The 14,208-nt window shown below is 45.8% G+C and overlaps 1 protein-coding gene across 1 annotated transcript in view; it reads left to right on the top strand.

Moving 5' to 3' along the window:
• The window catches only part of LOC143843825 (microsomal triglyceride transfer protein large subunit-like), a 33,473-nt gene extending 19,473 nt beyond the window's left edge, over window positions 1-14,000 (top strand). Inside the window, exons 13-18 of the mRNA XM_077350496.1 lie at window positions 1,080-1,180; window positions 2,371-2,492; window positions 3,879-4,103; window positions 6,513-6,637; window positions 9,549-9,713; window positions 11,682-14,000. Coding sequence (XP_077206611.1) covers window positions 1,080-1,180; window positions 2,371-2,492; window positions 3,879-4,103; window positions 6,513-6,637; window positions 9,549-9,713; window positions 11,682-11,826 — 883 coding nt within the window. The 3' untranslated portion in view covers window positions 11,827-14,000. The remainder of the gene's footprint in view (window positions 1-1,079; window positions 1,181-2,370; window positions 2,493-3,878; window positions 4,104-6,512; window positions 6,638-9,548; window positions 9,714-11,681) is intronic.
• Window positions 14,001-14,208: the final 208 nt, after the last annotated feature.

The following is a 14,208-nucleotide window of genomic DNA, read 5'->3' as shown; positions in this document are numbered from 1 at the left end:
GAAGTGGACCCCTCTCTTCCCAGATGTCCCATTGGGTGGGGGAACTGGGAATCTTCTCTGGTGATTTTCTTCATCCATAACAACTTCCTGCAACAGAAAAGAGCAAGAGTCCAGTAGCACCTTACAGACTAACAAAATTTGTGGCAGGGTATGAGCTTCTGTGAGTCACTGCTCACTCCTTCAGTGTGGCGGTAACTCACAAAAATTCAAGCCCTGTCACGTCTTTTGTTTGGTCTTGTCTTTACGGTGCTACTAGACTCTTGCTCTTTTCTACTTCTCCAGACAGACTAACACAGCTGCCCATCTTGATTTGTATCCTGTAGACCAGGGATAGTCAACCTGTGGTCCTCCAGATGTTCATGGACTACAATTCCCATGAGCCCCTGCCAGCAAATGCTGGTAGGGGCTCATGGGAATTGTAGTCCATGCACATCTGGAAGACCACAGGTTGACTACCCCTGCTGTTGACCAGCGGTTCTCAAATACCGCTTCTCCGTGAGCCCTATAGCAGGGGTGGCAGCGGTGGCGGTGTGTGCGCTCATGTGTTTGTGTGCGTGCATGCGGCAGTGCACATGCCCATATGCCACTGTCTCTCCTGCTGTAGGGGTTGCAAAGCAGTGATAGTGGCAACAGCAGCATGACGCTGGCCTCCTCCACGCCACCTAGGAGCTTACCGAAGTGGCGCTGAGGAGGCCAGCATCACAGGAGAGGCAGCGGCAACAGCATGGTGCTGGTCTTCTCCTCCTCGACCCACCCGGGAAAGGCCAAACAACCCCTTGGGGGGTTGCAACCCCCAGATTGCGAACTGCTGCTGTAGGCAGTTCCAAGGTTGGTTTCAACCTACCTCAGTTACAGCTTTTAAAAACCAGAGTGGATGAGCGATTGAACACACCAGCAAGCACAGGATCTCCCTTCCCTGGTTTCCATCTCTTTTTCTTCCCAGCCCGGGACAAGCCATTGCATGCCTTGCTTACCCGTATTTATCATTCAGTTCTAAACTGCAACTGGATTTTCTGAGATGTGCAGCTCTCTCGTGTCAGTCCATTCAGCCTCATTGCTGTGTCTTAATTATTTTCCAGGCAGATTATCAAAGGTGTTTTCAAAGATCCACAGATCAATAATTACTACATCCTCTCATCCAAGGCTGGAAGCTCTGGCTCCTTCTCAGGACCACTGGCAGGTGACTGACTGATCATACAGTTCTGTATAATCTTTCCGCAGAAAAAGGGAAAGAATTCTGTGGTGATATTTTTTTTTTTTTACCATTGAGAAACCCCGGAAACATTCTTCAGCACCTGAAAAACCCCAGAAGTGGCATAATCATGCAGAATATTGTTGGGAAGTATCACTGTGTACATGCCCACCCTGGGCCCATCCCCTTCCCACTCCGTCCAGGCCCATCATTGGCCATTGAGGGAGGGGGAGGTCAACATGACCATACATGGTCATATCATTTGATAAATGTTTAACATCTTTATATGTGTGTATGTGTGTGTATAAACAATCAATTAACTCCCACCCATTTAGGGAACCCTTCCATCAAGAAACTCTGGTTGAGAGCCTGTTATAAACAGTGGGAAGCATAGAGATGTAGTCTAGTAGGACAGGCAACAGGAAGCAGACAGGAGGAGATTTGGGGTGGTCTTACACTGAGTGGTTCAGCTGTTATTATGCCCGTTTAAGAAATATTATCATTTGTATGATGCAAGATCAGCAGTTGAGGATATCAACAAGTAAAAATAGATATGCTATATAGAAAATGTGCAATAAATACAAATAATAGTATTACTAACATAATGGACTAGGTTCTTCTGCCTTGCAGAGAGAGCAATGATGTGTCTTTGATTCACACCCATCCTGACTGGAACCATGAGGGTCAGATGACCTTGTGGGTGGCATCTCACTGACAAATACTTGTTCTCCTGTAATGTGTATATAAGGACAAGCAGTCTACAGTCTACTATGGAAGTTACTTGTTTTAGCTATAATCTGTTGTGTGAGATATTATCGAATGCCATCTTATAATCAACAAAGGAGGCATAAAGTGTCCCAAGTGGTATATTTTCCCACCAGATTAAGCAAAATCAGGCACTGATCCATTATGGAGTGACCGCTTCTGAAATCTGCTTCTTCCTCAGCTAAGATGTTCTCCCTTAATGAGCCAAAATTTCCACCATAGATGTCTGGTGTAAAACTGATCCATCAGACTAAGCAGACTAATTGAGCAGTAATTGTGAAACTGGCCTATGTAAATGTGGTTCTCCATAAAAGCCATACACATTTATTCTTAAGTCTTCTTAAATGCAAGTTTATATTTCTCCTCTTAACTCTATGCATGTCTTCATATTGGGTTCTCTTTTTCTCTTTCAGTCACCAGTGACATTTTCTCTACATATGGCCAGGAGATCCTGTTCACAGACCATGGTCTCCCGAAGAAAGGCATCACCAGTTTCAATCTGTTAAGCAATGGCCATCGGCTCCAAGTTGCTCAGGTCTTACACTTTGACTCTCTTCCTGAAGCCTCAGACATTTCTCAAGGTCTTTTGTTCAGAGGTTACCTTAGCTTCATGCTAGAATGGTGGGACATTTCCAACCATAAATGACTGGGTGGTGCTAATGGGTCAGCCTGGCCTGTTTTATACTTTTGTGGCCTAGAGACCTGAAATTAGGGTTGTCAGACAGGAGTTTTTTGGGGTGGAGGAACACTGGGGGAGGCAAAGAACAATGAAAGTAGTGAAAAGACGTGATATCACTTCTGGGTGAGTACCAGAAATAACACAGTGTCACACAATGCTCTAGGAATTCCCCTACAGATGGCGAGATTCCCAAAGCATTCTGCAATGTTCTAATGCCACACCCAGGTATGTCTTGGCACCACACAACATCACCCCCTTCTCAGTTCTGTGACACCCCTTTACACTCACCGAAGCTCCCTGGTGATAGTGGCTAGGTTAAAATGGGGGAGGGGAGAATGCTGCACACGGCTTTGGGTCCTGATTGGGGAGGAAAGCAGAGTATAAATATCAAAATAATTTAAAATTAGAGGTAGAGGTAAAGGTAAAGGAATCCTCTGTGCAAGCACCGAGTCATATCTAACCCTCGGGGTGATGCCCTCTAGCATTTTCTTGGCAGACTCAATACAGGGTGGTTTGCCAGTGCCTTCCCCAGTCATTACCGTTTACCCCCCCCCCCAGCAATCTGGGTACTCATTTTACTGACCTCAGAAGGATGGAAGGCTGGGTCAACCTTGAGCCGGCTACTGGGATCGAACTCCCAGCCTCATGTTTAGAGCTTCAGACAGCATGTCGGCTGCCTTACCACCCTGCGCCACAAGAGTTACTGCAGTGTAAATCCATGAGCTTAGATTGGAATAACTCTGCACCGAACTGCACTGCAAAGTGCTTTAACTTTCCCCCGTTCATTCCTTCCATTTACTTTGTCAACGCACAAGCACTGGCACTTCCACTATGGAGAATCAGAGAGAGGCCTCCAAAGTAGTACTCCTCAGTAAACTATTTTATACTTACAATACACCTGATGCCCGGAACGTGTTCCCAAAGGATGGGAGTATAAGGCTGTAAGGAGATCGTTAGGTTTGGAGGGTGCTAAGTCTTCCCTCTTAGGCCCAACCCTACCTGCAGGAGGGTGAGAAGAAAGACAGTGGGGGTGGGTGGGCGGGCGGGCTTGGCCTGACTGTGGTGGGTAGAAACTTCTTTCCCTTTGGGCTTCCCTTCTCCATAACTGAAGAACTGAGCAAAGGGTGGGTGGAGTACACACTTTTAAAGAACAAATTATATTATGTATAAAGAAGAAGAAGAAGAAAAAAACACTGCTATTGCTGAGTGTGCCTCACCCTTTTCTTTTTCAATGTCCCCTAGGTGGTGAATGAAGCAGGAGGGTTTGAGAGCATGTTGGGCGGTGGTGCTGAGGACGAAGAAGAGCAAGAACTCATGGCTGGCATGTCGTCCATTTTGCTAGATGTCCAGTTACGGCCTGTTACTTTCTTCCAAGGGTACACCGACCTAATGGCCAAGGTCCTGACGAGTAGCGGTGAGCCCACCACTGTAGTCAAAGGGAACATGTTATTGATGGATCACCAACAGGTATGATTTTATTTCCCATTCATCCCAATGGCATCTGGCCATGTGGCAGTAGTCAAGAATTGCCACGAGGGGACTTTCTGTCCAATAGTTCTACTTGGGTCAGAAGTATTGTGAACAGGATAGTATATTCCTATTCAGCATCACGCCTGTCTAAGCCCATTGAAATCCACATAATGCAAAATTCCCATTGTTGACAACTGGAGAGACTAGTCAAAGGGCATTACAAAACGGAGGCATTGTAAAACAGAGCTCTTCCATCAGGTCTGTGGTTGAGGTCAGGACGGACAGGGTGATCTATATGGCCTCCCTTCCAGGATTGGATGGTTGCTAATAACATCTGCACCCTTCTCTCTCCTACTCCTTTGGTGTTACTGGGATAAACTGAGTTTTGAGGGTATTGTTTTTTTTCTGCCATGCATCTTTTGTGAGCTGTTTACTGTGTGTGTTTTATACTGGGATTTTTATTGTAACCCGTCACAAACTGTAAGGGAGTGGCGGGCAATAAATCAAATAAACTAAACTAACTAAACAGATAGATGTATTCACCCCTGGTGATAGCGTAGTGCAGGGGTAGTCAAACTGCGGCCCTCCAGATGTCCATGGATTACAATTCCCAGGAGCCCCCTGCCAGCGAACGCTGGCAGGAGGCTCCTGGGAATTGTAGTCCATGGGCATCTGGAGGGCCGCAGTTTGACTACCCCTGGCGTAGTATATTAGGATTAGCTTTCCAATTACTGTGTATTGGGAGTAGTACTTCTGACATGAATCTCTTAAATCTTTTTCTGTCACAACATGGAGCTCCTTCTTCTGGAAAGCTTACTTGGTCCAGCGACAGCCTTTAGTTTTCTGCTGCAAAGTTGTGAAGAATTGCCCGTGGGTGGGGGGGATGCATTTGGTATGGCCATTTAAAACAACAACAACAAAGGTTAATACATTTTTTAAGGTAGACAACATGACAAATTCCCGGGATAAAGGGTCCCTCCACCCACAAAGAAACTAGCCATCCAAGCCATATAGTTGTGAAAAGTCTGACCAAATGCCCTCATGTTTCTTGTACACATCTCTTCCGCTTAACACTATGTGCTGTTTTATAGCAAAATCCAACACCCTTTCTTTCCAAAGTTGCATTTATGGCATGGAATTAGATTTCTAACACTATTGCTGTTGCCCACAAGATTGGTAACTGGTTCTTCCTAAGTGAATCGCTAGATGAATGGAGCAATAAATGTGCAGTTGCTGGCACATTAAAGAGCATCTCTAAAAGAAAATTCATCTGCTTTTTTGCTCCATGACCCAGTGGAGCTACCAGTGAGGCTAGCTTAATAGTTTACAAGATTTCTGTACATTGTGAAGGACTAATTTCCATGACCACATCTTTCCCCCAGGCCCCACAGATGTTTAGAAGCCTAGGGCTTAGCTCTGAATGTGTATAGCCATTTATGAGGTTGTTGCAGAGGTTCTATTAAAAGTTAATATGATGTAGTGCAGTGGTCCCCAACCCCTGGACCGGAGACCGGTACTGGTCCATGGATCAATTGGTACCGGGCCGCGGCTCCTCCTCATTCTCCTCTCCAGCTGCTGCCTTGGGGACTGCCCTGCCACTTGCTGACAACTTAGCTTTGGTGTTCTCCAGTGGCCGCCCTGGCTGGGGCTCCCCCTCAGCATTGCACTGTGCAGCTGCTGCTGGCAGCGCCCCCCAGTGGGCAGCGGGAAGTCAGGGACGCCAGCGGGAAAGCAAGTGGAGCAGGGGCTCAGGCGGTGACGGCGTCCCTTGGCAAAAGACTACCCCCCCCCCCGGGCCTCAGTAAAATTGTCAAGCGTTGACTGGTCCCCGGTGATAAAAAGGTTGGGGACCACTGATGTAGTGGTTAAGAGTGGTGACCTCTACTCTGAAGAGCCAGGTTTGATTCCCCACTCCACCACATACAGCCAGCTGGGTGACCTTGAACCGGTTGGCCCCACCTACCTCATAGGGTGCCTGTTGTGGGGAGAGGAAGGGAAAGTGATTGTAAGCTGCTTTAACACTCCTTCTGATAGTAAAAAGCAGGGTACAAAAGACCAGCTTTTTGTTCTGTTGTACGTACAACCATGAAAACCTCAGGAGTTTCACTGTTTTGCTTTTAATCTGTTCTATATATTTGATGATAGTTTTATTGCATTTAGTTGTTTTTGCGGTATTGATTTAGTACTTGGTTGCCCATTTTATATTTATGCTTTAGGAAAAAGCAGGTAAAAACATAAAAAGAAAAACAACAACAACCGCCTTTCAATCTGTATCCACACTGATAGTCGTCTTTATGAATGTTACTTTTCTGTTTCACGGACAAGAGGTGACTTCAAAACATGTATTAGCTCTAGATAAAAACGTGTGTAATTCAGTAACTGAACACAGACTATTGTATTGTACAGGCCATCCCACTGCAGTCCGGTTTGCAAACTGTAATTACTGTCCAGGGAGGACTTGGACTAGACATTTCAGCCAACATCAATGCCAATTTGTGGGAGCAGGAGTTCCAAATAAGCACGGAAACAAGGTGTGTGGATAAGCCCCAATTTCTCTCCCCCAGGCCTAAAAGGGAGGGATGAGACTTCTGTTGGCTGGCAGCTTCCTTTCAAAGCAATTTTTTATCCTTAGCATTGAGCTAAGTCTGAGGAGTTTGAGAGAGTTTTGAAGGTTGTGTGTAACATGAAGGGATACCAGCCAGTTATACCTCCACAAATATATAGGATCAAGGGATTTGTACGACATTAGGGGTTCTAGCCTTTGGCTGTGGGAGACAGGGGGGAAGGGGTGTGGATGCTGTCATACTACCTGAGAGAACTCGTAAGTGACATCATGACACGATCTCACTTCTGGTTACACCCCAGAGTTGGCATCATGCTGTAAATGTTGCAGCAATATTTTAGAGGGGGGGGGGCAGGGGCTCAAAGTGGAGACTCTCTCACTGGAAGCATGAAAATGGCAACCTTACAAGAGATGTAAGTTGGGAGAAAAGGAAGGGGAAAGTGAGGTGAGAAATGTGGATTTATAATCTGAATCTTTGTTGGAAGGAAATGACCTCACATAAAGGAAGAGATGGGAAAGTGACCTTTGACCTGGACATGACATCATACCCCTCACTGAGTTCCCCTCCCCAAACTCTACCATGCCTTCTCAAGCACCATCCTACATCATCGGGCATTTCCCAAGTTGTAGCCAGCAATCCTATTTCCCCAAATAGGATTGCTCTGTGATTCTCCTCTTAAAGGATAACTAAAGTATACTGTGATATCAAAAAGACCCAGGGAAGGTTTCCTGGCTTTAGGGACCCCTGGCAAGAATAAGAGAATGATGACTTTCAGTTTCTTTGGTAATCATATACCCTTTAATAAGATACTAAACAAAAAATGCCATGGAGGAAATGCATTAGTAGCTATTTGGCAGAAAGATCATTGTAGAAAAGGACTGTGGGCAAATAATCAGATGCAAAAGTGGTGAAAGATTCCTTTGTATAAGCAGAGATGCTTGAACATCTGCTGATTTGGCACATGTTCTGTTTACCCTCTTACAAGCAGGGATCTGGCTGCTCAGCAGGGAGTTGGACTTGTTTGCAAGTGGCTCAGGCCGGTTCCCAATCTGCTCCCTGCACATGCAGACAGTTGAAAGCAGCGACATAATAAAAGAACAGGAGGAAACTATTATTTGAGGCTGAAGGGGACAGTATTACATATCTGTATCTAGCCCTCCATTTATTAGCATCTTCTCTGCTTTTCGCTTTTGTTGGCCAAACTAGCTGAAAAGAATTCTGTTGTTAGCTGCTTCCAATTCAAGCAGGGCAATGTTTGATACACCAACAAGGAACACTCAAATTTCCCTCTCTCTTTTATCAATGTATAGGGCCCCTTTTACATTACCGTTCCTGAAACTATTACTGAAACTATTTCAAAGAGTGTGGCTTTCCCCTCACACCCTTTTTCATGGTGCAATCTTCCTCAGTCCTCTTTTTAACATTCTAAACTGAGTGCTATAGTGATAGACCAATATAGCGGTGTCAAGTCATCTCAAAAGCGCTGCTATAACACTGAAGTGCTATATTGGTTTAACACTATAGCGCTCAACATAGAATGTTGAAAAAATATTTGAGGAAAATTTGCCATGTTAAAGGATGGGGGGAAAGCAGCATTTTAGGAAGCATCATGGACATATTAAACAGCACACCACAGTGATTCAGAAGCCCAACAAAGAGATGAGAACAGAAGGAATCCGTTTCCCTTCTAAACTGCTCAACTATGCTGGATACAAGTGGCTTTGTCTGAAAAGGTAAATAAAATCCATTAGCAGCTGGTTACTAAAACAGGTCTGTATGAAATGACACACAAAAAACTATTAGCAACCAGCTACTAAAATGGAATACAAAGGCTGTTTGAAAGGGGACTAAATCTATAATAATCTGGAGCAAAGGGTATGATGAACTCACCATTATACTAAAGAACTCTTTTCAAAAGGCATAAGTACAAGGGTTTCATTTAGCTAAAAATGGTGCACAAGGCATTTGTAATAAGGTGACTAGATGTACCGCTTTTGGCGGGACTGTCCCGCCTTTTCGGCATCTGCCCTGCCTCCTGGGCCATCCAGCAAATGTCCCGATTTAATAATTTAAAAAAATATATATTTTAAAAAAAATTGGCCGTGCGGTGCGCAGCAGCCCAACAAGCAGTCTGGGCAAGCAGCCGAGGCTCAGGGGGACCCCAGACAGGCGCCCAGGCTCTGGAGCGGGGCTTGCAGGGCACCACCATTGGCAAGTGCTGAGGGTTGGGTGGGAAGCGGCGGTGGCTCCTCACACTCTGCGTCAGAGGCAGGCGTCAGAGGCAAGCATCCGTACCCGCTGCTGCCGCCTCCAGGCCCATCATAGGCTATTTTGGGAGGGGGTTTGGCATGACCATATATGGTCATATCTCATGATAAATGTTTAACAAATTTAAAATCTATATACAAATTAATTAACTCCCACCCATTCAGGAAACCTTTCCAAGGTCTCAAGAAACCCCAGAGGTTCACAAAACCCAAGTTGAGAAATCCTGGGCTAGTACTATTGAATTTGTGGGGGGTGGGAGAGAGATACAGGCATCTCTGCTTCATTTCCAGAGGAGTCTCTTTGATATACAATGTGATGAATAAGTAGCAGAGCCTGCAAAACATCTTCAGGTAAATAACATTTAACACAGCAAGCTGAGTTGAACTCCTCAATTAATGGCTGCTTATCCTTGCTTCAACTGCTGTTCTCTTTCACATTCTCCATATAGTCTGGTATTTTGTATTCCACTCCGGCCAACTCAGCTTAATTCTTGTGCCCTTTTAAGGAAAACTCAGACAGATCTAATGTAAAGAAAACATCTCAAAAAAATTACCTGTTCTCCACTAGCCACGGATCCTTGGAAAAAAAGGATTGTTTTCTCCAACTACAGGGCTGCAGTGATTATGGATTTCCAAGCAGAACTGGATGCCCCGTTCTTTCAAGCCACTGTCCAAAGCCAGACAGAATTCGAAACAGCCATAAATTTTAACACTATTCTACGTCTTTCTGAGAATCCTGTCTGCCTGCAGATGACAGCGGAACCTGGCTCTTGTAGGTAAGCTATAGCTCTCCAGTTGGGAGAAGGACCTCTAGAGATGGACGCCCATGATGCTTGTTCCAGTTGGAAGAGATCTGGGACTAGCTGCAGCTGTTGGATAGGAAGAAGAAACCCAGGTTGGCTGCCTTGCAATTGTGGCCTGGCTCTTGGTTGGATGTGGTATCTGCCATCCTATAATATTCTCTGCCGGTTGCCAGCCTGCTGCTTTTGACTGGGGAATATGCCCTGCAGCTGACCTGGACTACTTTATGGCCTGAGGTCATGAGAACAAGAGTTTGGTAAGAAAGCAAAAACTACTGTCATAGGAAGGAAGGCTGGGGCATTCCTTTGCTTTAAGTGCACCCATGTTTAGTTGGCCTTGTCTTTGGTACCAAGTAAGAATGGTTTCAGTACCACCGATTGAGCCAATGCAGGTTCTTTTTGGACTATCATCTGCGCAGTTTATGGGGAAGTCAATGGAAGCCTTGGGTGATACCCGATCACAGAGCACTAAGCAGAGCCTTCATACAAAGGAGGCTGGCTTCTCTGTTTGCCTTGTTGAAGAAACGAATCCTTTCTGCAGCACTGTTATGGCTGCATCTAGTGCCAAGATTCATTTCCCCTACCAGACACAACATTGCAGCTTTCTTGCTCCTGCTGATAAATCTTTCATGGCTGCCTCTTGACATAAATAGACTCAGAGCTCTTGCTTGATGGCAATAATAGCAGATACACACTTGGCAAGCTTCCCAGGGTTAATTCACGCTTGGTTCCCAGCAAAAGGCATTGGTTCGTTCAGCCTCCTTAGAGACGTGTGAGAGGAACATCTCCCACGAGTTTAGGATTCATCCATAAGGAAAAAGAGGCTTTGTGTGACATCCTCACCCTCTTTCTTGCAAGCAGCACAGTCTTGCCATTGGACTCTGTCTGAATTGTTATTCTTGATTTCCTGGGGCTCAACTTCAGGGCCAGCCACAGATAGGAATTGCCAAGAGCTCCCAAGATAAAATATCTCTTGCCATAAGCCAGTTTGCAGAGGAGGACAACATCCACCATGTGAAACAGGGAATCAATGGTTCTAGGGAATATATTTCTCATAAGGCAAACATAAAGGTTTGAAAATAACATGTTTGGATCTAGATTAGAGTGTGATTTCCGCCCCTCCTGTTTGCCCTGTCCCTGGGCATCTCCTCTTCCCCAAGAAGAGTTAAAAGGACTTGGCAGTAGGTAACAGGAAAGACCTTGGCCTGGGACCCAATGCTGAGTAATCCAGTACTGGCTCTGGTGGACCATTGGTTTGACTTCACTTAGGGCATCTTTATGAGAGTCACCATATAGGATGATTCCTTCCAATTAGCATTTTTACATCCATGTCATAACAGATTGGGGGAGGGGTGCCATCAAGTCACAGCTGCCTTATGGCGACTCCATAAAGTTTTCAAGGCAAGAGATGTTCCAAGGTAGTTTGCCATTGTCTGGCTCCATATCATGACCCTGGGATTCCTTGGAGGTCTCCCATCCAGAAACCTGCTAGGGTTGACCTTTGCTTAGGTTCCAGGATTTGGCAAGATGACTATCCAGGGCTATCCAGCAGTCATTCTGTTCACATTGGATAATGCACTTCCAATGCACTTTAGAAGTAGCCTTTCCTGTTCCACACAGGAAAATTCAGCTGCAAAAACACATTGAAAGAGCATCATCCAATGTGTAGAAGGTGGCCACAGGGCTCATTCCGCTCCTGTAAGAAAATGCACTTTCAATGTGCTTTTGCAGCTTGATTTTCCTGTGCAGAACAAGAAAATCTACTTCAAAAGTGCATTGAAAGTGCATTAACCCAGGGCATCAGAACAGCATCCAGCACTAACTAATGTTCATCCAAGCGCTTCATATACATTTTCATGCTGTGGTAAACCATCCCACTGATGCTTGAATGTTAGATCAAAATCGGTCTTAACGTCAGTTTTGTTTGGTTTTTAATCTTCACAGAGAAATCTTCTCCTTGTTTGAATCCTCCGCAAACCAAACCACAACTGTCCATAGAGGAAGGAAGGCCACCATCCCTGGGCGGTCACTTCCCTTCCACACAGCCAATTCGGAGATGTGCAAAATCCTGCTTGCGAACGGAGAGTAACAAATGCAACATCCGTTCGCAGAGACTGAACCTCGGAGGCCGTGACCGGAGGGCACCAACTCTGACGTGTGATGCCTCTTCTCTGTTCCACCCCTAACTGAAGATAGCCAAGCTTTCCTAAAGAGTGCCAGCTTTTTAAAAACCCAAATATTGTCCAAATAACCACAGCCTGGACTGAAACAGGACACTACAGAGAGGTGGGTCAGAAATCCCTGCAACCCATTTTCGAATCTCACAGCCCAAGGTTTCGGCCCGTATCAGGTGGCTCAAGGCCATGTGCCAAAAGATGCTCCATACAACTTACATGCCGCTAACAAATGGCAGGATATACAAACTAAAGCAGAATACTAGAATGAGACATGGAGGGTGGCTTCTTCTTTTTAAGACATTTCCCCTCATTTTTCTACTAAAACTCCTCTTCCCCTCCCTTGCCTTTTGGCATCAAGGGGGGAAAGGCAGCTTGGAGGAAGGGATATTTTAGTAGCAAAATGGCTTGGGGGAAAGAGTGAAGATCCCTCCCCCATGTCACAGAAGGCAGGGAAAAAGTCCCATTTGTTCCAGTCATGTTTGCAACAACACAAAAGGGGGATTGATGACAAAGCAACATTTATCCATAATTTATCTTCCTTTCCTTCCTATAAAAGTCACAGTGCTGCATCAGGCAGGGGCCAGGCAGTTCTCTCAGCTGATGGTGGGGTCTGGAGATTTCCTGGAACTTCAACTCCTCTCCAGATGAATGAGATCAACGCTAGGCTTGGCAGCTCTGGGTTGGGGGTGTGGCAGTTCCCAGCCTACCAGAAGGAGACCTCACCACACCTTCCATGGAGCTTCCCTTGCCATTACTACTCATCCATCCTCTCCTGAGGGGTGTGTCCTATGAGCTCAACTTCAGCTCTGGCTTTTCCAAGAGGTGCCCAGTGCGGAACAATAGCATCAAGCCTCTGCCTGGTTAAGATGCCGTGTTGCAGTGTAGGTAGCGTATCTGCAAGTCCCTTTGCCATTTTCTCATTGCAGTGAGACCTGCCTGTGCCTAGGATGACGCCCGCAGCCACCTCTAGTCAGACAAAACAGATTTACGCAACTCATGGCCCAGAGGAGGGTGGTTGTAATCCCAAATTTACAGGGTTGTTATGCTGGGGTTCTCAGCTCCGGCTTGGGGAATGGCTGGAGATTTGGGGTGTGGAGCCTAGGAAGGCAGGGTTTGGGAATGGAAGGGACTTTCCTGAAGGTTGGGAGCCCTAGGTTACAAGGAAGATAGTTTATGGATACAGTGAAAGTGGCTGACCCAAAGCACTTTATAAATACAAGGGTTTGGGTTCAGTAATCTACAGGGCCCAGGCCTGGCGGTGGGGAAAGGACTGATGCTCTTGACTGTGGGCCGTAACTCTGGTGTGGCCTATTCAGGTCATTTCAAAACCAAAGGTTTCCTGCCCTTTCGTGATTCTTGAAATCCTGTGGATTGGATTAGGAGTAAATGTATTGCACTCGTGCTGCCATGCGCTCGGGCCATCTGTTATCTTATGCTGCTTCCACACGGCAGTGCTTTTATTGCCACTGAAAATGCTGAGGCCCTTACAGTAGCAATGGAGTATCCACACAGCAGATTTCTCTGTACTGTCCTGGCCTCAGCCCCGTCCCCCCCCCCCTCCCATATACATATCTGGCATTTCCTCCACACCATCAGAAAGCTTTGTGGTCCTTTTTTTTAAATCCTGCAATTCACATAGCACTATCTGTAAGAGCGGGAGCTGTTATAATATTTTGCTAAGGGCTAAGTTGGTGGAAAGTGGGCGTGGCCTGTCATAGACAGGGCCCAATTGGGACATACGAAGCACAGTCATTTTAAAACAGATTCCAAAATGAGGGCAAAAATAAGTCTTGTGAGGGAATGGCAACCCCAGGCAGTCTTTAAACTGATGCCCTGACCAATCAGCGACAGACTGTTTTGCTACATCAGCTTTGGAGGCACTAGGGAGGAAGTTAATCTGACAAAATGCAGAGATCTACACTTAATACTGGGGTTCTCAGAGTGGATTCCTCAAATGTAGCAAGCTATATCCGCTCCTGGATATCGCAGGGGAAAGGTAGTGTTACTGCAGATCAATCACAGACGTTGCAGAAGGAAAATTTAAAGTGCTAAGTATCAAAATGGAAATAAAATAACATGTAGATTACTTTCTTTAATTCAAGGTCACTGGAGATATAAAGCCCAGTGCAGATTCTACCCAGGTTTGAGAAAAAACTGCAAAGGCTGGGGTGGGGAAATGACGAAGGAGGCGATTAGGGGACAACATGGCACGTACAATAAACAGTTTGGTCACCAAACATCTGCCTGGAAGCAGCAAAATTAAAATGCTACAGTGATCAGGGCAGACATTCAGC

Source organism: Paroedura picta, chromosome 8 (assembly GCF_049243985.1).
Source record: "Paroedura picta isolate Pp20150507F chromosome 8, Ppicta_v3.0, whole genome shotgun sequence".
Lineage (NCBI taxonomy): Eukaryota > Metazoa > Chordata > Lepidosauria > Squamata > Gekkonidae > Paroedura > Paroedura picta.
This window is presented reverse-complemented; position numbering and strand designations above follow the sequence as displayed.